At 35.2% G+C, this 24,880-nt stretch overlaps 1 protein-coding gene across 4 annotated transcripts in view; it reads left to right on the plus strand.

Annotated features, from left to right (window-relative positions):
• The window catches only part of WDR27 (WD repeat domain 27), a 94,395-nt gene that overhangs the window by 62,573 nt on the left and 6,942 nt on the right, over nucleotides 1-24,880 (plus strand). Inside the window, exon 24 of one of the 4 annotated variants that reach the window (XM_064708578.1) lies at nucleotides 21,816-22,513. The exons of the other annotated variants lie outside the window; for them this stretch is intronic. Coding sequence (XP_064564648.1) covers nucleotides 21,816-21,845 — 30 coding nt within the window. The 3' untranslated portion in view covers nucleotides 21,846-22,513. Of the gene's footprint in view, nucleotides 1-21,815; nucleotides 22,514-24,880 lie in introns of those variants that run through there. 4 annotated transcript variants of the gene reach the window in all.

The raw sequence follows: 24,880 nt of genomic DNA on the forward strand, positions 1-24,880 counted from the left end.
GCAAAACTCCAGGCATAACATAACATAATTATTCAATTTTATTTTATTTCCTGTACTCACCATGAGCTGAATAAAGATGAGACTATCATTTGCCTGAAATGCCTGGGGTTTTCAGCTCTAAAACCACTTTCAAGGACATGTAACAAAGATTACAAGTGGAAATAAGATTTTTATTTATTTTCTTTTGTCTTTCTGAATCTGTTTCAGAGCCAATGCTCACAAGAATTAGAACTGTCTCACAATATTCAGATTATTCAAGTTTTCTTACAGCTAATGCAGACATGTCAAATCCTATCATTTAATGGTCTTTTCTGAATCCCAATAATGTGTTAAAATCTATTTATTCATTATTATGGATTACTGAGTACAACTTTATATAAGATAAAAATTATTTTACAAGCCAGTTTTCTCTTGGCATGACTCTATAGACTTTGCTCTCATGAAGTCTCTATCTTGTGTCTTTCTAAAGTGAAGGAGTTATTTTTGTATCAAAAATGCTTAAAGATAGGACTGTCTTTTTATCTAGAATTTTTGGGACAAAATAAAGCCTTTTGCTTATTAACTAGTTAAAACTCAAGCATCCATTTAGAAAATTACTTAACTCGTTCAAGGGAAGTACAATTGCTCTGATGCAGAGACTTTGAGAAATTATGAGGATAGCTAAATCCTAAAGAAATATCTGGAGTTGTGTCTACCCAGATTTGTCTGAATAGGTGTATGTATTTATCATCTATGTGTACCATATATTATACCTAGACACATTAAAAATGCACTTAAAATTAATTAAAGAAGCACCTTTCTGATAAAGTGTGAAATCTGTGAAATTCTTCATTGAATTAATAGTGCCAGGAAAATTTTTTTAATAAAGCTGGCTGTTTGATTTCTACAGACATTTGACCCTGATTAGAGAAAACAGTTTTATTAATACATTTATAATATGTTGTTTTTTTGCTTTCAAATTTAGCAATTTAATTAAATATGAAATTTGAAACAAGTGGAAAATAAAATTACTTTGTTGTGCAACTTTTGCTAACACAGGTCCTAAAAACTGACTAGTGAAATATTTCTTATTTCTCACTGTTATGCCAAGATAAATTTCTGGCAAAGGCTTTTTATTAGTATCCAAAAGCTGATAGAGTGCTCATAGTTTTAAATCTCAAATTATAAATTTGTATATTCAGCAGAAATAGATTTTTTTCCCTTGTTTATAGTCAAGACGGAATCATCTGTGGTCTCACAGTGTACATTCAAAACTCATGGCCATAAATTCAACAGTATTTGTTAGGACTAGACCTTACATTTTAATTAGGGAATAGGAAGTTTCCTGAGTTGTAACACAGGTTTGTCAAGTATGGTTTTCTCAGACATAAACTCTATGGATCATCTAAAGATTTAAGGAACTTCCTTCTTCTTTATATTCCATTATGTAGTTCTGTTTTCACTCATCTTTAAGTGTTTTTTCTGTTTGTGTTTTGGGTTTTTTCTCATTTTAAGCGTTAAATAAAAAAAATGGGGGAGAGGAGACCTTTCAGAATGTTGAAATTTGCTTGAGATATTTTAGTGTTCAGAAACTTCATAGATAAGGTGAAAATTAGTAGATCTACTATCAATATGAAAATGTTCCTCACCGGTAAAATTGTTAAAAGAAAAATTATTGATATGCTATTGATATGCTGATAGCATATTTCCCAGGATGAGCAATGGACTCCAAAGAGAGAATTATTCCTGAATATCTATGGCAGTTTGAAAGTTTTGAAGGCCTGCCTTTCCATACCATTTTTGCCCCTAGTCCTATACCGTCTGGCCTAATGAACGCAGTGAAAAATTATACATCATATTAAACCTTTGGTTTTAGGCTAGGGATTCCTTGTACAAATGCTGATCCTGTGTAGCAGTTTGAGCACATGAGCCTTCATTAACTCTGTCTCAGCAGTGGGCCTGCAAAGGCACCAGTTGGTCTTCACTGGTTTAAAATAGATCACACTGAAATGTAACACATGAGATGTTGCTTTTTGAAATTAAAATTCTAGGTTTGAGATAGCATGATGAGTGTAGGATAGGAGCCTTTGTAGAGCAGAGTAATTGAAATGCAACTACCCACTTTGACTTTGGACAGAACACTGAGGATGAGAAGTCTGTAGCAGTTAAAAGCAACATCTGATTCCAGTTATCAGATTTTAGCTAACCTTTCTATATTAAAGAATTTTTCAAATAAATGTATGATGCCAAATATAATGAATAGTATGATAATAAAAAAATGAAACAGAAATTGTAGAGCTATTATTCTAAGAAAAGGCATAGAGCAAGATTACAATTTATACAAAGAGTATGTCATAAATGTTACCCTTTCAAGGGCACATATTTCTTAGAATTACAAATTCCTTAGGAGTAGAATTAGAGTTAGAATTCCTTAGGAGTAATACACAGAACTGTCAGGCAAATCTTGAGAACTTCCAAGAAGATGTACTGTAAACGAAAATTCACACTATACATGGCAGCAGTTTATTGTATCTGGAGTATATTACATTTTCTTCTCTGATTCTAACTAGAAGTTGCATTCCTTCCATTCTATCTTCATGACTGTTTTAATATGAAGTTTGGTACAAAATTGAGAAATTTTTTTGCTTTGTTTGAGAAGCAGTCCAAAAGTCTATAGGAATGCATCGGTTGCAACAATAGATTCCTATAAATGCCTGTCATGCAAAAAAGTAATAGTTACAAAGTGTTAAAAAATCATTTTTTCATAGGGTGGTTTTAGAGAAATAACTTTAGTACTCATCATAAGGATAAAAAAAGTACCTAATGAGGGACACCCAAGCTGTAGTTTGTTACAGAATTCATAAGGATTTCTGAAATCTCTTATTTGTTTTCCGGAATACTGTTTTTTGAGTATGAAATAAGAACATGGACATTCTTTTATTTTGCTTGTAATCTAGATGTGATCTAGAAGCTTTGAATAGGTTCCAGCTAGAGGCATCTCCTCTGAAATGTAGGTTTTTCCATCAATAATTTATGTAAGTAGCTATGATACTTACTGAAAGAAGTGTTTTTCACTTCAAGTGTGTTCTCTTTCCAAACTTCAGACTTACTCTACATTTGAAGGTTGGAACAAATTCTGTCCGTGAATGACTCAACTTCAAAATGTTTTGTTTGCACTGCAGAATATGATACACTCTCCATTGGGAAGCTGCTAGCCTGGCACGTTTAGCTAGTTTTCCTGCTGACTTACCAAGTGTTATGCAAGCATTGCTATCCCATGACTTGAACAGCTCCTGTTACTTTTACTTTGAATATGGACACAGAGTTTTAAACCTCTTATAAATAATAAAGTCCTTCATGGAAGTTAAGTGCAATATTTCAAGATACAAAGGTCTGTATGAAATAAATATGACTCCACTTTTTCTTCAAGTGTGAGTTATATGCCTTTATTCTTTTTAAACAGAATATCTTTTTCTTTTGAAAATATTCAAATATGCAATATGTCATGTAAGACCGTGGTTAGTCTTTTGAATTTGCTATCTGAGAAATATTTTCTAGAAAAAGGTGGATTATCCAGCAATAAAATGAACTTGCTTTCGGTAGACATATAGCTATGGGGTGGAGTAATTAATGAACAGAATAAATTTTGAATCCCAGGCTGTATTATACAGGCACATATAGACATTATAAATCTCTCAGCCACAGAGTATGAGTATCATCCAGAGGAAAAGAAAGCCTTTATGAAAGGAAGCAATGCTGGATTAAGAAAACCCCTCATTGTCTAAATCAGGTTGTGTATTATGAAACTGTGATGTGTATTAGAACAGCTAAAATCTTACACATATGCTATTTTAAAAGGAAAAATAATTATTAAACTTCAAGGAAAATATCCTTAATATGTAACCAATATATTAAAATTGACCGATGTGATGGAGTTTTGTACAGTGAAAGGAGTCATATTGTCTTCTGTTTGCATGTCAGGAGAGGTAATGCAATTATCTAGAGCTAGCATTTCTGGCCTCTCTTTAAGAAGGAAATGCAAAAAAAAAATAGAATGTGATGAAGTCTGAAGAAAAATAGACTTCTTCAGGAGCAAGTCAAAGAAAACAAATGTTGATATATTTGTTAAATTACATAGTTAAGACTAATGCTAGAAGAGGAAGAGGTTTTTGTTAACTTATAATGCTATGGGGGGAAATTTAAAGAAGACAGAGATTTTTATTTATTTCAATGAAATGTTTTATAAACAAACTATATTATATCAGATCTGAAGTCCATTTGATTGACACAACAATCAGCTGGCCAGCCTGCCTTAGTGCTTACAGCTGAAGTGAAAAACTGTCATAGTTTTAAAGGTCCCACTTCTGTAAACACTTCCTGTTCCATTGAGTTATTTTGGGAGTTGTAACATGCTGTGGTTTCAAAGAAGTTGTGCCGATAAGTAGAGTATAAAAAATAGTATTGAAAATTACTTAATTTAATTTAGTAGGGAATTATATATTATATGGCAAAGTGCCTTTCAACTTAACCTCATGTATGCCTTTATTTCTGACATGATTTGATTTGTTAAATGTTTTCTATTTTGTGCCTGATGGACACAAAGTATGGCCTTACAGTTCAGAAGGAGAACAAATGAGGGTCCCTCAGTTATAGTCAAAATGTAGAATGAAGGGCTTCTTAAGAGCAGAATTTAAGTTACAGGTCATTAATGGATGATATTCAAGCCATGTCCAATGTGCATCCTTTAATTTTCTTTTCTACCATGCTTCTAAGTTACAAGCTTCCAGATTTAACAATTGGAAAGATCTGAAAGTAAAAATAAATTCTGCAACAGTTAAAACTAAGACAACAGCAAAGTGACTGGGAGTTATACAGTACTTGGTGTGAACAATATTCTGTTGGAGTGTAGCTGGGCCATACAGCAATGCTCATGACAAATGCTCCATAGAGGATGGTGGCTCTTTATTAATAGTGATATTGGAGTCTGGAAATGTAAGTAGATTGCAAAAACATGCAGCCCATATTAATGAATAAGAAGTTGTACTTTTCCAGGCTTTCATACATAAAGAGTGTAAGGTATCCGTAATGGATGTTGGCTTATGGACTGAATAGCAGGATATAAAAACACTCAAGTGATTTAGGCTTCTAGCTTACAAATCCTTTCTGAAGATGGAATTGGAAGCTGCTCTTAAGTCAATTATTTATTTACCATTTATTCATTTGTTAGATCTTTTATTGAGTATTTGAGCTTTTAGTCCTTTGAGTCAACTTATGGAGACTCTCACTGTTGTTGAATGGCTTGAGTCACATTCCTCAAGCAAACCAACAATGGGTGGTCATAACACATTGGTAATCTGGGAGAGTCCATTAATAACAAATAGCTCCTAAATAGGATGTGTCATGGGTGGTCCAAGAGTTTCTTTCAAAGGACAGTTTCTGGAAGAAACCATGGCTTGAGTGAGTGTAATGTTTATAGGTGTGTTCTTGTTTAACTCCTCTAAGCATGGCTAGCCTTGTGACAGCCACTCATTTGGGAAGGAGACATTATAGGAAAAGAAGATACTGCATACATAATGACTCCACATGAAACAGTCTCACAGGTCGCAGTCTCACTTGTAGGCATACTTTGGTGAACTGGAGTTTTATATTTCAGTGAGGAAAATCAGAGTTTACAACTCAGTTTGTAATTATGGAGGCAGGTATGGCTCCTGGGTTGTGATAAAGTAGTGAAAGATCTGAATATTTGATTACACATCTTGCAATATCTTTAGAAATAAATAAACTCTTTACATTAATTGGTACAGTTGCATTCTCCTGAAAGAACACAGTTTTACTTCACAATACTGTATACAGTTGCACCCTTGAGCTTCTCTATTGCCAAACCACAGAATTTTTCCAAACTTTGAAGTTGAAAGAAATTTGTGTGCCAAAAAGCTGTGGGGAACTGTTGATTTGAATTATGTAGTATGGAAGTGAATCACCTTGGTTACCTTCTTATTAGAGGAGAGCTTCTTTTTGTTGACACTTTCTTAAGAAGGACACTTCAGTAGTGCAGCTCCTTTGTTTAAAAATCTCTACTATCACTTGTGATTTCAGTGCCTTCCATGTATTCCTCATATGCCAATGCACTGATCAGTTCTTAGTGGTTTATGTTAATATATTTATGTCAGAGATGGCAAATTGAAATCTAGCCGTGATATATGAGCAAAGTAGCCAATCTTTTCTTTTCATTAGTCTGGGTACTATATGTTTATTCTATATTAAAGGTAGTCTTTCTTTTTATAAAATGCCAATCCAGAAACAGGAAAAAAAAAAGTTTTAAGTGGAAACAAATGAAGAAAAAACAGAATAACATGTTGCTATAAACAGCTATTAGGGCTGAATCATGCTAGGGTTTTGTGGATGTTTTCATTTTAGAGTGTCATTTGTTTACTAATTTCTGACTTTTTTCTTTTTGGTCAAATTACTAACACATGTTTTCTCAGCTCTCAAGAAGAAGTGTTTTCATATTTTTTAAGGAATAAGTGAGCAAAAAGACATTTTTTGCACTTTTTGTGTAAAAAATTGCTTGCTCTTGTCTGTCTTGAAAAATTTTTCAGTAACATGAAATATCTGCTACAATCATAGCAAGGATCTAGTGTTTTCATAAAGTATCTTTTAGTAGTTTATGAGAAGACACTGTTGAAGCTCTCTACTGCATTATGCTGTATATTTTCAGTAAACCTGGCAAGAGTCTACACTGCTCAATTCTTTTTGTGGAAGGTAAAAGGAATCACAAAGAAAGAGAAAGGAAGTATACTACGTTCGTATTTAATTAATTCTGACAGACAAAGTGGTCTTAAGGGCAGTTAGGAGTGAGCTATTGGTAATTTTTATATTTAGTTATGCAAGAAAATAAACCAGTCTATTTAGTTATTGAAATCTGTAACATGCTTCCATTTTTTCTTATACCCCTACTTCCCTAGCAATATGAGAATAGAGACAGACTAATGAAGTCTTTCTTTTAGCTGCAATTCGGTTTTGTTCTTTTTTTTTCCTGTCATTTCCTGTTCAGAAAACTGTAGTTCATGAGGTTACAAATCTGAAAAGTTGTTTCTAAGTCAACATTGATCATTGAATTTGCAAGCTAAAATTTGAAAGCATATTTAATTTTATTGCAAGTTTGTTTGATAAAGAATTCAGAAAAACCAGCTCTTGGTTTCATTTATTTCTAAAATTCATAGTGTGAATCTGAAACCATTATCTCGCAACAGGTTGATTTCACAATTAATTTCTTGGATGGTATATTAGTGTTGATGAAAGAGTAAATTATTCCCTTTTTGATTTTGAATTCATATCACTGTTGTGGGGTACAGTGTCTTACTTGTGAGTAAGTAAGACTTTCTATATGCACACACACTTGTAGAGGTCATCAGAAAATCTATAATTTGCTATCTTATTCCAAAGAAAGCTTCAGGTCTAACTAGTATTCAGTACATTGAACCATTTGTGTCTGCTATTATAGTCTGCTTATAATTGTGGTGATATAAATATTGCCAATTGTCATTGAAGACATTTATTTCCTCATACTTTTAAAGAAATGCAGATATTTTAAATTTGTTAATTAACTTTTCCAGCAAAATAAAACTTTTTTTTTTTCTGATGTATAATGGCAAAGAATTCTTTAGTGGAACTGAAGTAAATGAAAGCAAATTAATGATCCTTTTGGGCTTTGACATGTTTGAATATTTCTAAATGAGAGTCAAATTAGGCAGCAATCTTTTTCTCTCAGTACAGCTGAAAAAATATTTTTTGCACAGCTAGATCTGATACCATGTGTGGATAATTAAATCTTGTGGAACTGTTGACAACCCTTTGTGATTTCCATGTGTCCTTATCCAAGCTGCCCCATTTTAATTTCAAGGAGTTTCTTATTAGTAAGTGGCTCAGCTGGACAGTATGTAATACTACTTTGCTTTGGAAATTCAGCAGTGATGAAATGTCATTTTTGGCTTACCTTTGAAAGTCAATACAAATGCTCCCAAACACAGTTTGAAAAGAAAGTATATATTGACTTAGTTAACAATACAGCTCCTGATTATAACTGTCCATATTGAAAATCACTTGCCAGTGATACAAAGGTGCCATATTGTAACTCTTTCAGGGACTGTTGATGACATCTGCCAGCTCAGTAGTAGGTTTTCAGAAGATGAACAAATTTTCATTTTTGCAAACAAAAATTTCAGAAAGTGAAATATTTGCAGAGTAGCTCATGTGTCTCTGTCTCATTTTAATGAACTGTGGATGCTGAGGATAATAATGAGCAGTAGCCCGATATTATCAGCACTCTCTAATTTTGTTCCTTGTCTTATATCAAGTAACAGAACGTGATCAATCATAAAAGTATTTGCACTAAAACTAAACTGCTACTTCCATCTTTGCTGGTTTGTTTTTTAATGATTTTCTATGCAGGAATTATGACAATGGAAAACTTTCGAGTTGCCAGCTTTCTTAAGAAATTGTTGTGTGTCAAGAGTTGCACGCTTGTCAAAATTATTGACAGGGCACTGATGTTGCCAGAAATACAGCCACCATCCAGGCTTCTGCATAGCTTTGGATCTGTAAGGAAACTTGTGCATGGAAACTGCTTTGGAAATAGCATGGTGCAGAGTCAGAAATGGAATGGGATAGAAGCGGGAAGGATGACAGTGAATTAAATGTAGGTAAGAAAGATGTAACAAGGGAAAAAAAAACCCACATGAACCCACAGGGAAAATAGAGCGGACAGAAATATCTATTTTCACAGAATTCTAGACATTTTTTAAGGATGTATTTCTTTTGGAAAAGCACTAGGAAATTTTCTAAACCTCCAGCAGATGAGCCAGAGAGTTTGCAACAAGGCAGGAATATATACATTTTTTAAAAAAAATGTCTTCATGAACATTCTTTGTGTGTCTACTTGTCACAGCACTTGGAGATTGAGTGATTATCTTCACTTGCTATAGACGGTCTCCTGCTGTGGAGTAATTCTATGGTCAATGTGTGGGCAGTTGAGAGTATTGGAATTTCACATCTGTCCCACACTCAGCAGGCCCAAAGCTAAATCTTCACATTCTTAATCTGTGTTTGGCATTAGTAATTGCTATTGAATGTCCAATTTAGGCTTTTTTTTGAAGGTATGCAAATAATATTATTATTGCTGATGAAATATGGTCCTTTTCTTTAAATTGAGAGGTTATATAAAGACTATGGATTATATATAACTACATATGAAATGTTTTGAAAATAGTAAATATTTTCAATTTTAAGAACTGTATTATTATGAAAGAATAATATTTGTCTCTTAAAATTTTTAAATCACAGTTATTTTCCTCTACTTGCCTCCACTTGGTTCTTTATGTTGCTCAGAGTAATCATGTAAGAGTTTCTCACTCTGTAAGTCTGTATGGAGGCTTTGGTGATTCTGCAAAAAAAACTTTATCAAACATGGACATTTTCTCCTAATAACCTTCAAGATTTAATATTTTTAAAGACTAACAGTATACCTTATGTTCTCCTACTTTATACTACCCTGACAGGTAACCCCAAAGACTATTACATGTATAAACTCTTTGGAAGAAATTTTCATTTGCACTCGAGCATCATCTTTTTTGGTTTTCCCATGATACCTATTAATTTAGTTTTGAATTTCAGATATCTATCCATGCAAGTAAAAATACATTATGTAGTACTACTTAACATGTTGCAGCATTCTACAGCTGTTTGTTTTGAATGTAATGGCAGGCTAAGGAATTACTTGTTGCATTTATGTCTGACACAGATGAGTTGTGCTCCTGTAAGCAAGATGCTCAAAGCTTGATGCAGGAACAAACTTTGAAAATTTGGTAGTGAAAATTCTTACCTTGCAGTGAAAAAAAGGAAGGGAAGGTGGTACAGAGTCAGTTTTGTTTTGAATCAAGGGATAGCAATGGTGAAAAAAAGGAAGGATTCAAGCAATTAACCAGATGAGGTAAAATGACATGGTTGCAATGAGTCCTAGACCTAGATAAATGTTTTAGCAGTTTAAAATAATGTGGAAGACCATATCTTGAGATCCTAAGGAGAAAAAAATTGGAGGACTAGCACATAACCTAGAAGTGATGATGTAGAAGGGCATTTAAGTTGCAGATAATCTCCAAGTTACCTGTCCCAGTGAAAAGTTACTGTCTACAATGATGGAGAAGGTTTGAACAAAAATTGCAGTGAAAGAGAAATAAGGATCCTTGTTCTAATCTTGTTGGAGTTAAAATAATGGTGAATCATTAGGCTGGCATGGAGATTAGTCTGGAAGAGAGGTTTACTCTGAGTTAGAGAAATAGTGGCTTGACACTGTTTAAAGTTAATATCTAAGTGGGGGAAAGAGAAACATAAGAAGATTCCTGTGAAATGTTGTTGGGGAACTCACTGGGAGATAAGAATGCTCTTCTGAGGTACTGATAAAAGATAATCAGGACAGAGAAGAAACATGGAATCCAAGAGAGATCTAAAGTCTAGGAAAAGCATTATCAGCTGTATGGAAGGCAGCTTGATAGATAGAAACAAGTACAGATGACACATTTTCTGTCAGTTATGTCTAGGACCAGATCATTGGAAAGAATATCAGGAATTGTTTTCAGTGAAATTCAAGGGCAAAAGGTATGTTAGACAAGAGAACTGCAAAAAAACCCCCACCGAACCTGACTCTAAACAGTTCATGCTTTGTTATTAAGTAAATGAAAGATGATCTGTAACTGGAGAAACAAATGTGAACCACTGGAGGACTTTCAGGGACACAGAAAATAAGGAATGGTTACATTGGAAGGAGGAAGAGTCAGATGACATTGATATGTTAATAAGTAATGGAGAGAATAAAGGAAGTAAGTTAATGTGTGAGACTGGGCCTGTGAGGCAAGGGAAGGAGTACAGAAGAGGAATATCTCAACTGACAAGGCAGCACTGCAGTAGGGGAAAAGAAAACTATGAGAAAAGTAGAAAATACTGTGGAGAAATAGGGATGATTAGAAAAGAAACTGTAGTGATTGAAACAATGAAATTTCTTGCTAGAAAAGAAGCATTATTTAACCAGGGTAGTAACCTCACCAAAAGCAAGGAAAGAAGATTCTCAAATTCTCTATTGAAGTGCTTGCTGACCATTCCTATAGGTAAACCATTTCAATTCATCTACTCAGCTGAAGCAGCACAGTTAGCCAGGTCACTCCTTCATGTACATGCATAATAAACAAACCTAGTCTGTCATTAGGGCAAGGATACTTCAATTGCAATTCTTGCTAGCCCATATTTTATCTTCCTTAGAACTTGTCTTTGAGATCTGTACTCATAAATGTGTAAAAGATAACCTTTCATGAAAAATGCTGATAGATATTTACAATTTTTTTTATTTAATCTTTTTGGGTATTACATATCTTCTTGCAAAGTGCTGTGAAACTTGTGCTTTGGGGATGCGGATGGAGGAGTGTTGTCTTCTTTAAGAGTCTTTAAAATGCTTTCCTCTCAATTTTAACATACATCAGTCTGAGTCTCTTAAAAAATTCTTTATTAGCTGTGTAGGGCAATATGATATTCCTTATGGACTAAATTTTATAGGCATGATGGCAGCCCAAGGATATGCTATTTCAAAGTTACCCATCAGTCTTACAACTACTTAAAGTTCTCACTTTTTCAAATGAAATAAGAACCAAGGCAAAGTATTTTATTTATGTACACAATTCTTACTAGTTTGAGCTTATGCCATTAGTGTTTAGATTTTTACATGCCAAAATAGTTATACTTTATGTTCTCCCATATGGAATAGTAGATTTTCAGAAGGCTAATTGAACCATCCTACCCTATGTTTATATATGGAACATATTATTAATCTGGTTGCTTATGTTTATTCAAAAGGTACCTTTGGAAGGTGACACATTAGCACTGGCATGCCTGTCTAACCTTGACAGTTTCATGGTCTTGGCTTTGTACTGGCACTTAAAAAAAAGAAGAGGAGATTATTTTTTTTCCATTTGAATTTTTTTTTTCCTGAAGGAAATACATCTACTAGGTGAAAATATAATAAGATTTCTATCTGGTTTTGATGACTCTATCATGTAAAGGAGAAATCTTACTCAGGCAAAACTACAGAGAAAAAAGTACCAAGATCACAACCTTGTATATTAGACAGGGATTTGAGTAAAAATTAATCTTCAAAAGTAATAGAAATTTATTCCACCAGACTACTAAGCCATTATGTAAAATAGTTATATACAATTAAACTCACAAAACAAAAAGAAGTTGAAGTAGAACAGAATCCAGATGGAAAGAAAAAAAACAAGAAAAAATTGTGTATTCACACACAATTCTAGTGCAAAGCTTTAAAGTTGCAGAAAAGGGTAGAATGAATATTTACTTTTATAAAATGAAAAAATCTTAAAACAAGAAAGGGTAATGAAAAAATATTTAAAAACATTTGTAAATATGAGTTGAATAAAAAAAGAAATATGCCTTGGATTTGTGAGACAATGACATTAGAAATGCAATACATTTCACCAAGAATAAGAAATAATAATTGATTAAAAATTGAGTATTAACTTGATAAAAATAATTATATAAAAGAAAATGTATCAAAATTAATTAAACAGAAAAAAATTTGCTCTGATGGCTGTGTGGGAGAAAATTTCTGTTTTGCATCAGTGGATTCTCTGTTGTTGTTTGCATGTAAGATACAAAGGATTTTCTTGATCACTGCACATAAGAATGGACTAATAGTGATTGTAGTATCACACATACTTTTGTGAGTGGATGCAGTTTTCCAGGCTTATACTTATAAAAATATATTTTTAAATCCAAGTGTTCTAGGAAGGAAATTGTTTTAGTAAGTATTTTATTTTTAAAAGATATAGCATATTATTCATGTATACCAGAGCCAGTTTAAAATACTTGTTAAAATTCAGAGAAAAACTGGAAAATAGATTAATTTTTAAAATCTTTTAATTATAAAAAGAATTTTAATGCTTTATGATATAAAATATAGTCACAGGACTGAAAATGCTGGGTTTGACAATTTTTCATGAAATGTTTGTAACAGATCCTGAGTGCTATTTTATTTGGCTATGGAATCTGCTTTTCAGGCCAAGAACTTGGGGTTTGATTGGCCTAACTAGGATATTATAGAGTATGGTGAAAAATCTTGATATTTGGAGACATGATCTACTTCTAAATACGGAACTTTGTTTAAAGGTTAGTAGGTTGTAGTTGCATTAATTTGACAATGATTTTAAAATACAAGCAAGTGTGTTTTTGTGTTTTTTGTTCTCTAAGTGCAGGATAGAAACAATGGACCTTGCTCTGACTGACATTAGTGGAAACAGCCATCTGTTTTATTTGGAGCAGTGTCGTGTCTGGAGGCTGTCATGAAATGATAACAAATAGTAGCAAGCCTACTGGAGTAATACCTAAAGCCACAGTCAGGATGTTATATAACATAATAAATGGGTAACACAAATACACCAACAGCTTCTTGTGGAAAGGTGCATATACAATAGGGCTTTTCTCAGAACCTATTCAAGAAAATGTTAACATCTTGAAAGTCTGAAGAAGGATTTTTGTCGTTGTTTTCTGTATATTTCACATAAGTGAGTGGAACTGATTTTCATAAGTTTTCATGCACATTTCTGTATCTGCCAAATAACTTGACAGGTTTAGATGTGTAAGGATAAAATTAAAAACTGACCTGCAAACTTTGGCAGCAAACAAGATTCCAGGCTTTTATAATATCTGCAATACCACAGGGCATGCTCCTAATTTTCCATTGTTTACGTTTTGAAACTCTTAGGGAATGTACCACATCTCTTCTTGACTCTACACCAGAGCCAAATTTCTTTTGATGTAGTATTTTATTTATATTCTGCATGTTCATCTTTCACATTAGTTTCTGGGTCATGAATATGCTGCCTGTCTTGACATTTCACTGTTGACCTCCTACTGTCTCCTAAATGAATGGACTGAGCTTCACCTGTACTTCTGGTTTGGGAGCCCACTTCCACTCTTTAAAGAAGGAACATGTACAGCTAAGCATTTGAGTATTCATTCTCTGAATTAGGCAGAAGTATCAGGAAAAACTGACATTCTCTCTACTGTTTGTCTCTTTAGGAGATCATGCATGTTCATGGTTCTTATTTAGTTACTGAGAAAAATGTGGGTGGTTTTAGTAGAGAATTTGGTTTTAGATTTCAAGGATTAGTTGGTCCAGGCATTCTCACCTTCTGCATGGCTGCTCAGGAAGTTCTTAATAACTTGGATCAAACCCCAGTGCTTCTGTATATTATGTGTCAACCATTTAGGGGAGTCTAAAGGAAAGAAAAAGTACAGAGCTCTGTTTCCCCTGAAACATCTGATGGCAAGAACTTCTGCTGCTAGCCATGGCTTCAGCCATAATCAACCTTTTTCGCATTTTTCCTCTATTGTTATGTCTTCTGCTAACAGGACCACTTATAGGAAGATGCCAGTTTTTCTTCTCCAGGACCCGTTTAGGATTCCTTGTTGGTTCTATCTTTTGTCTTTATCTGAAGCTCTAATACAGTCCTTTTGTTTCTGCTTTGTCAAGATTTTTTCCTTCAGTAAATATAGAGGAAAGCAAGGCATTATTTTCTCAAGAAAATTACCTCACTGTCATGGTAGAGATGTCATGATTTCAGGGCTGCTTACCAGTGCAAGCCTGTTTAATGGATTGGAATGAATCTTTGATGCAAACTTTGTAAATCTGCTCCAAGGAATATTGTATGACTCTGAGGGTTAAAGCAAGTTTACTTGGCACATAATTAATAATGTAAAGGAAACTGAAAATACATAGTGAAGAGGACTGGCATTCCAATGCTGGACGTAATCAGATGCATTTCAATCCCAGAAGACCCATTTGTTCCCCATTTGGCATGAGGAATTCTGTAAACTGTGTGAAGATGCACTTGGCGTCAGTATATGCTCAGTGCTCTTGTGGAAGATTATAAAATTTTTTCATACACTGACATCTGTAGCTTTGAACAATTGCTGCTTTCTCCCTTTAGAGACAATATCAGAGAAAGGGGTATCAAATTACTGTGAACCTTTTATGTCTACAGTATCTTCTTCTTTTAATAAAAATGACCATTTGGTAATCACCATCTTTCCTGGAAAAATATATAGATTCAGGTTTTTTAAAAAGATCTGCTGCTTATTATTTGCTTTTCCTGATATGATTACTCCTGAGGCTTTCACTATATTCTTCTCCAAAGTAGTGCCAGCTTTGTGCATATCTGCTGTGAAGGTGCTGGAGAAAATTTTCAGCAGCAACTCGTCAGCTGAATCCAAAGGCACTCCCAAGTAAATTCTGGAAGTGTGTCTAAGCTAGTGATGTGTGTACATACAGTCTGAAGATAGGTGCTTTTATAGAAAATTCCAACTGCTAAAGTGAATATGTTCTTCTAATATCTCTGAATTTGTCTAATTGGATAGGCTAGGAATGATAAAGCCTGAGGCCATCCAGAGGATGAGTATCCAGTGATAATCTCCTGGTTGAAAAGATTATTTCTTCAAAAACCAGAGGGATGGTGGGAGGGAAATTCTTAGGAAATTGTTATCTGTATTCACAGCTGCATTCATACTCTTTGGCCCTTGTTCAAAGGGAAGAGTTGAGTTTGTAACCAAGAAGGTGGGGCCCTCTCTTCATCTTTTCTTTTAGGTTCAGAGAGTGGGACAGGGAAACCTCACGGATACCTCTAGTCTTCGATGCTTGATGGCACACGTGTGCACAGGCTGAATGTCTGTGCAGACTGCTCCACTTTAAAATATTGATATATGACTTCCTTTTATCCTCAATACTAGAGTAGGGAAACACCCCAACTCCATCCTTCCTGACTCAGGAGTTCAGGGTAAAGGAATGTTGGAAGACTTTTCTTTAATCAAGGAGGATTGGATTAGAGAACATCTAGGCAAACTGAACATCCTCAAGTCCATGGGCCCTGGCAGGATGCATCCACAAGTGCTGAGAGAGCTGGTGAACACCATAGCAAGGCTACTCACAAGCATTTTTGAGAGCTCATGGAGATCAGGAGAGGTGCCTGAGGAGTAGAAGAAAGCATCACCCAAGTCTTCAAAAATGGGAAGAATGAGAACCCAGGGAAGGTGCAGCCAGTCAACCTCAGCTCGATCCCTGAAAAGGTGATGAAATGTCTCATTCTGGAGGCCATCTCTGCCCACATGGATGACAAGAAAGTGATCAAGAGCAATCAGCATGGATTTGTTAAAGGTAAATCATGCTTGACCTACATGTGATTCTGTGATTTAACACCTACCTGGATATATGAGTGGAGAGCAGTGGTAGATATTGTCTACCTTGACTTCAGCAAGGCTTTTGATGCTGTGTCTAACAACATCCTTGTAAGCAAACTCAGAAATTGTGGCCTGGATGAGTGGACAGTGAGGTGGATTGAGAACTGGCTGAATGGCAGATCCCAGAGTGTCATAATCACCAGCACAGGCTGTAGCTGAAGGCCTGTCACTATTGGTGTCCCCCGAGATTCAATACTGGGTCCAGTCTTGGATTAATGACTTGGATGGAGGGGCAGATGCCTCCTCAGCAAATTCACTGATGACACAAAGTTGGGAGGAGTGACCAAAGATGGGAGGAGTGACCTTCAGAAGGACCTCAACAGGTTGGAGAGATGGGCAGAGAGGAACCTTTGGTAATCCAACAAGGGCAAGTGCAGGGTCCTGCACCGGCATGACCACATGCACCAGCACAGGCTGGGGCCGGCCCGCTGGGAGGCAGCTCTGTGGAGAAGGGCTCCTGGTGCAAACAGGCCGTCCATGAGCCAGCAGTGCCCTTGTGGCCAAGAAGGTCAGGGCTATCCTGGATGAATTCAGAAGAGCATTGCCAGCAGGTCAATCCTGCCCCTCTACTCAGCCCTGGTGAGGCACATCTGGAGTGCTGTGTCCTGTTCTGGGCTCCTCAGGACAGGAGCGACACGGGGCTCCTGGAGCAGATGCAGCAGAGGACTACAGAGACAATTAAGGGTTTGGAGCAGCCACTTATGAAGAAAGGCTGAGGGACTTGGGCCTGTTCAGCCTTGAGAAGAGAGGACTCAGAGGGGACCTCATTAGTTCTATAAGTATCTGAAGGGAGGATGGCAAGAGGATGGAACCAGGCCCTGCTTGCTGGTGCCAACCAACAGAAAAAGAGGGGATGGTCAGAAACTGAATACACAGGAAATTCCATCTGGACGTGACTAAGAACTTCTTTACTGTGCAGGTGACTGTGCACTGGAGCAATTGTCCAGAGAGTTTGTGGAGTCTCCCTCACTGGAGATGTTCAAGAACCATCTGGACACAGCCCTGTGCCACATGCTCTAGGATGACCCTGCTTGAGCAGGGAGGTTGGACCAGGTGTCCCACTGTGGTCCGTTCCTGCCTGACCCATTCTGTGATTGTGTGGTTCTGTGATATTTATGTAGGGGTGCACAAAGGATCCAGCCCTGCTCTAGTCACACTGGGCTTAAACTCATCAGTGGAGTTCTAACAAGCCAGCTTGTGGTCTGGGACAGTTAAACTTTTATTCCAGCACTGTAAATGAACTCATGCTTCTTGTCAACCTTATTAACTCCCTGGAAGGTCACACCAAACTAACATGGCTACATTGCTTCTGAGCTCACATATGTAAGACTGTGTTGCCCTATGCTAAACTCTATGAACTTGCCTTGTTTCTCTGTTGGCTGAGGGATAACCCTTAATTTCATGCATTCAAGTTCTTCATTTTTGTTTCTATGATGATATAAATAGCAGACTTCTCCTTAGAAGGCTTACAGTTGTTTTAAAAATTTGGTTAAATTTAATGTATGCAGTCTAATCACTCCTTGGGTTGCTAGCGCAAATGTTTTTATATGTACATTTGAGGCAGAGAACGCTAAATGAGCTTGTTACTTGACTTGCTACATTTAAAGTTCTCATCTGGCTGTACAAATCATGCATTTAGGAAAAGCACATTTTAAGAAAGCTATTAATCTAGTTTCTCTGCTGTTTTTCCTCTGTGACCTAAGTTGTTCCAGGAAACTAATTCTGGTTATTCTTCTGTTAGTGTTCTGAATGTTTTGCGAGTGTATATTATTTTAGTAATTGGTTTTGTTCCAAATTGCAATGTGATGTTGCATTTTTTTCCTGCAGAACATTTCTCCATATTTACAATTTTGAAAAGTTAACAGAAATTGGTAAATATTCAATGCTCTGGAAATTAGATTATTGAAAATGTGTGTTCTCGGTGCGACTTGCTAGCTAGAGGGAATGTTTATAATGATGCATATTTATTGCCTTCCATATTTTAAAGGATTGTAGTCAAAAACATAAATAGGAATCTGCATACTTTCCAATGACATACCAGAAAATAAATTAAAACATGATTTAAAAAAAATGTTTTGCATTTAAAAAAAAATTCATTTCAACTTTTCATTGTGATATATTGTATATGCTGTTCAAAAGATATCAGCTTAATGAGGAACTGATAAAAAGCAAATATTATCATTTGTAGGAACTTCAGATAAATCCTCATTTCCCAAATGGCATCAAACAACTCTAAAAAATTGTTTATAAATAATCTTCATATTATGAAATAAATAATTCCACATGTAGAGCCTACTGTTGCATGATAAGATTGCAATGATGAGGAATCTTAAAATTGCACCTTTGCCAAGTTTATTTCAGCTACCTGAAAGATTAAACTTCCTAATTTAATAAAGTTAATATGGAAAGTGAAAAGTGAAATCAGTTCACATTTTCCCTCTATTGTTCCTTGCATCTGTTGGTGGAGAAGTGAAGAGTATTCTAGATGTGATGACATACTCTTTGTAAAAGGGCAAGGTAAAAAAATATGTACACCCTCATCAAATATTTTTCACAGGAATAGGAAACTATTGAAGAGACATATTTAAGTCTTAGTAATTAGGACTTAATGAGATTTAAATACAGATGAGACTTAAATACAGATTTAAAAGATTTAAAGGTGAATCTGCGCAAGATTTCAATAATCTTAAAAGTTTCTTTATAAAATTAACTATGATCACAACAAGACTAGAGATTTTTTTCATATTCTGTATTATATTATGAAACTTGGACTATATTTAGGAGTTCAAGAAAAAAATACTTTTAGAAATATCTTACCTGCATAACCCATATAAATTCTCCCTCTTTCCCTCTTGTGATATCCTGAGTGGTTTACCAGGTCTTTCGTTCTCTTTCAGAAGGTCCATTTATCAAGAGTCATCTACATTTATATGTCCACAGTTGAGCCCTATTTTGTCATTAAAACTTTGCATCTTGGCCCACTTCTTGTAATTACTAATGTCAACAATTATAATCTCATCATATTAAGACTATTTGAAAAATTTTAAAATAACCATCTGCTGAATGGCAGAAGTGAAATGAATTATGGCTTCTCCTCAAGATGATTTTACGTACTGTGGTGATCATGAATGGAAAATTCACGTCATGCAGCTGATCCTGCTGTAGAGACTTGTAGATGCTTTTTAGCTGCCTGCACTGTAACAAATCATCTTCCACTTTTTGACAAGAGAGCTTTCCCTTTTTAAGGCAGGAAAGCAGTGATATTTAGGACTTATCCGTGCTTTTTAGTGTGTTAGATTCCAAGTGACAATAGCCTGTGACTCTCAGAATAGAGCCTGCGGGGGCTGTAAGGGCACACTCACAGAGCTGCTAATGAGTCACCTGGTCTTCTTCATGTACAGACAGTTCTAACGTGTCACTGAGCAGTGGGAAGGTACTTTCTTCTGGTGGTGACATCTCATTATGTTTTATGGCTTTTGGCTGCCAGCAACTGTACTTCATTATACATGGAAAACACATTTGGCTTCTCCTCTTCTTCAAAGTTCATCTTAAGAATTGCTTTCAGTAGTTGCTCCCAGAAGTATTTTTGACAAAGTGGAATCTGTTTCATTCTTTGGGAAATTGATAATATAAGACTAGTGCAATGATCTTTTGTGAAATTATATTTCTGTTACTGTGATTAGGAAGGTACAATTCTGTAGCTCATGTATAAGGTTGAATTTTATTCTCAGGTTAAACTTTGATTCATACATATGTTTATGGAAGATGAAAATACAAATTTCATTGTTTTCTACCATTTTAGGCAATATTAATAGACATCTGGAATTATTTTTATTTAATCATTGTATTTTTGCTTTAATAAGTTTCAGAATACATGTCCTAAATGTCATTAGTAAACATTAAGAGGCTTTAGAGAATTTAACTTACATAAAAAAATCATGCTATATTTTTTAGGATAGGGCAGAACTGAAGGTTTTTAGCATTTCCATAATTTAATGTTCTTAACATTGATGGTATTTAAAAAAAAAATACATTGACGGTATTAAAAAAATGTATTTAGATAAACTCACTGCATCTCAGTAGTAAATTTTTCAGTATAAGCATATAAGAAGATTTGCAACTAATAATTGTTTATTTTCTTTATTTAAATTGTTAGCCCAGAAGTAAAGTAAAACAGCAGAATTTAGGATGCCTCTAGCCACTGTGGTAATTGCTAAATATTTTAATGATATGTCATTTTCTACCTCTTTCTTTTAGCAACCAATCTGATACATTTTATTTCAAAGTATTTTGAACTATGGTGCCAATTTAAACTGTATATGTAGGTACACTGAAAAAATACATCCACCTGCAGTTACTTTGAACTGGGTCTAGATCTGCCAGGCACAAATGACTTCATTATGCTGCTTTGGGCCTCTGTGATCAGTACTTAACACCTAATTAAAAAAAAAGAAAAAAGTTGTTCTTTCTCAAAGCTTTTGTAACATAGACTTTATGCCACTTGGAGAAATTTTGTCAATATCATATGGGGATAGAAACAACACTGTTCAGGATGAATCAGATTGATAATTTCCTTTTACTCTTGCATTTTTTTTTGAAAATGTTGAATGCAAGAAGTAATGGAAATACTTTCATACAAAAGGCTTATTCTTTTTATAATTGTCTGTCTTTTGTGATGCACCATTTCATAATGAAGTGACTATTTTAAATATGGAAATTCCATGAGAATATCTGGGTTTTGGTAAAAAAACGCCACGGTATACTCTGAGTAAACATGTTCAGTCATTTGAGTGTGGAATAATAAAAGAAATGTGAGGCTATTAAATTCTGATACAAGCTTCAGTTTTAGAAAGAAAAATCCATTCCTCTGGTGTTTCAAGGCTAATTAGGGGTGTAAAACTACTTCTTTAAAGAGGAATGCCTGATTACACTTGTGTGGCTAGGTTTGCGTGAAAGAATTTTGGATTTCAGTGTATTTTCCTGTGAGCTAATGTCCAGATTTTGAAGTGGAATTTGAAATTATACACCTGAGTGGGATGCTAGTAAAAACTCTTTTTCATGTTTTCCTCAGTTTATTTAGTTACTGAGTGAAGAGACAGGATTGCAATGTCAATGATGTCATGCAAACATTAGTAGCCTCAGAGATTATGGCAGGCTTTTGAAGAATGTCTGAGATTACATTTAAGTTGTTTCAAACCCATCATTAAAACAAATGATCTGGAAAACATTCCTGATCATTTGTCCAGCCATGTGAATTCCAAGTATATTTTGCAGACTTTCAAAAGTTGCTATTGTAAGGATAAAGTACAAGTGTTTTCTACATTAAAAATGTATTAAAAGCACCACTAATTATGCATTTTTTTTAAATTTAATTGGATTTTGCTTTAATCTCTGCAAGTTTGGCTAGTCCTGCCACTTTCTTTCTCATATAGTGATTGAACCAAATAACTGCACAGTGCTCTTTGTTGTTTTTCATCATGCAGTGTCTTCAGATCCCAGCTTCACCAATCTAATATCACAAAATCACGGAAAGGTTGAGATTGGAAGAGACTGCTGGAGGTCATCCAGTCCAATCCCTCTGCTCAACTTGGGCCACCTGCAGCAGGTTGTTCAGACCCATGTACAGTCAGCTTTTGGATATCTTCCAGAATGGAGGCTCCACAATCTCTCTGTGCAAATGGACAGCAATCTGACTGCAAGATGGCCTTCAATGAGCTGTAATTATGACAAGCCTTTTGTTACAGTGACCCACATTAAAAGTGGATATGTGACTGAAAAAATCAGCAGCCAGATTAGCAACTTTTTGATTTTGCAAAGTTGTGTCTGCTGCACAGAACTTGAGATGGAGAACTATGGAGAAGGGAGAATTGCCTGAAATCCTGAAATAATGTGGAATTCTCAGTAGACTTCTCTAGTCCATGCATGAAACTTTCAAAAAGTATTCCTAGAGAAACAACAATGACAGAAAAACTTAAAATCTCTTTCCTAATTTCCTGCTTAGTAATCAATGAGTGAGGACCTGGAACAGACTTCTAGTTGGAAGTTTCAGGATAGAAAGACTTTTAATTGCAGAATGGACCTTGATTATATATGAAACAGATAAACATTTCTTGATCTAGAATACTCTTTTCATTCCATGTCCTATGCTTACTTCAAGGTGAAATGTCAGTGCGGGTTATTATTTAGTTAATCTGGAAATGAAAGGTGCTGCCAACTCCTGCACGTAACTGCAGCCACACGCCATAACCTGTCCTGGAGGTTCCCTTCCTAGTGTCAGCTCCTCTTGTGCAGCATCAGTTCTTTGGCAGTACCCAAAACCATGCATGCCCTGGTCTAAAAGTGTTAGCTGTTTGAAGTATATAGGCATACACAGACACACACACGAATATGGTTATATATGAAGTGAATATTAAATAAAGCATTCAGAATCTAAAAAGAAAAAATCCTGTATGAATTGCAGTAATCAGTCAATAGATACAGCAATGCAGGCCATAAAAACTATTTTCAGGAACCTGTTCTGGACATGAATCCTCGGTGAAGTGAGCGTCCCACTGCCTAATCCTGGGTAAAGAGCCAAACCCTGGGAAAGGATGGTATTTAAGACATTTCTTTGATTTCATTTTTCCTCTGTTGTCTCTGTTGGCAAACATCTTCCTACTCTGTGTGCTGGTATGGATTCCTTTTAGAGGTGCTTACTTTTCTTATGCTGTTTTATGGACAACTGAGGTGACCATCTAAAGAATTAATTCCATGGTGGAATTTTTTTGGTAGAAGAACTATTTGCAACTGAGACGTAAGTGACTATGATACAAGTCAAAGCAATGAAAAAGTGGAGTTGCAACATGGAAACCAGTAGAATTATCCAGTTTAATTCTGGTTAGGAATGAGAATCTGTTTCTTAGTCTTTCTTTATTCTTGCAATTGAAAATATTTTTGTGGCATTCCTATTTCACATCTCAATCTCCGCAGGATTTTAAGGCTCTGTGAGTCTCTTTTTATGGCTACAGAACAGATGAAGCAGTCAAGATGAATACCTAAAGCAGAAGTCATAATCTTTGTTGGTGGTATAAACCACAAAACCCTAGAAATCATTTCCAGCTCTTTGTAGTTGATGGTGACTTTCCTTTCAATTCCAATGGGAGCATGGCTTCATCCAGGAACATTGAAACAGTTCAGCTTTTTTATCAGAAAACAAAGAAGTGCTGATTCTGAGTATGAACTATCAAAGGAAATAAATTCCAGATATGAATGCTTACAGGCTGTTTAGATACTGTAAATTTATAACATATTGTAAAATTTTAGGTTGGGTTAGTCTAACAATGAATAGGTTTATTTCTTCTACAGTTTTTATGTTTATGAATCAGTGAAGTAAGACATTTTAAGCTTCCTCAGTGTAATATCCTGAGGCAAGCCAGCTGTATTTTAAATGATGTTGTATGTTTTTTATATGTAAATTGATGTGTATTTATAAAGACAGTAATATTAACGTAGCACTCTTGTTTAAATGCATATTTCTGAACCTTTTTGGGTTCAGTAAGAAAGGCTCTGAGGTACTTTTTATCTGAAGCATAACCAGTTCTTTATCTGAAACACAACCAATACATAACCAACTTTTAAAGCTTGAAGAAAGTAACAATAAACTCTATGTATGTGTATGGATATGAACTCATGTGTAAATGCCCATATAAACATGCATTGGTAATTTATGGCATGATTTTACCTAAAACCAGTGGAAATGTTCATGATATGTTTTTAATCTCTTATTGATGTTGATGCAAAGGAAAGAAAATGGAAGTCAAAGAAGAATTAGCAGTGGTAATGAGACATAGGAATAGAAATTATTTTTTATCTGTGACAGAAATAAGATTTAAATAGCTTCATGTGATTAGCATGGTACCTCTAATTAATGTAAATTAGAAACCCATTTCTTGGAATACAGGCATAATTGGCACATGAAGTCATACTATTTGTTGCCAGGTTTTGCACTAAGTACATTGAATGAGGGATGGCAACATATGAATGTCAGTTATCAATCAATTTTTGTAGTTTATTCAATCTACATCAGTGGTGCTGAATCACTGCGTGGGACACTGTAAAAAGTTGTGGACATTGCATTTCAAGAAATGCTTTACTGGCCTCAAGAAATGATATCTATTATTGACTCCAGTAGGCTTGATGCAAGCACAATTTATCCTTTGCCAAAAAAAGCCAAACTTCTATGTGCAAGACAGCCGTATGTGTCAGTTTGAGGAATAATACGTGAAGAATAGTATGTCACAAATTGCACCATGGATAAGCAAAACCTCAAAATCACTCATCAGTTCCTACACAATGAATGAAACAATTTTGATTCTTCTTAGGTTGTCTGCAGTAACTGTGTCTCAAGCATTGGTAGTGCTGTGCCACTTTCTCTGTGGTCTTCAGAAGCCCTTGCTCTAGACTAAGTTTCTCCCTTGTCCATGAATTATCTGTGCTCTGTGTGGATTCCCAGAGCAGGAAGGATTGCTGTGCTACAGTCAGATACATTGACATTTGACTTCTAATGTAA

Source organism: Zonotrichia leucophrys, chromosome 3 (assembly GCF_028769735.1).
Source record: "Zonotrichia leucophrys gambelii isolate GWCS_2022_RI chromosome 3, RI_Zleu_2.0, whole genome shotgun sequence".
Classification (NCBI taxonomy): domain Eukaryota; kingdom Metazoa; phylum Chordata; class Aves; order Passeriformes; family Passerellidae; genus Zonotrichia; species Zonotrichia leucophrys.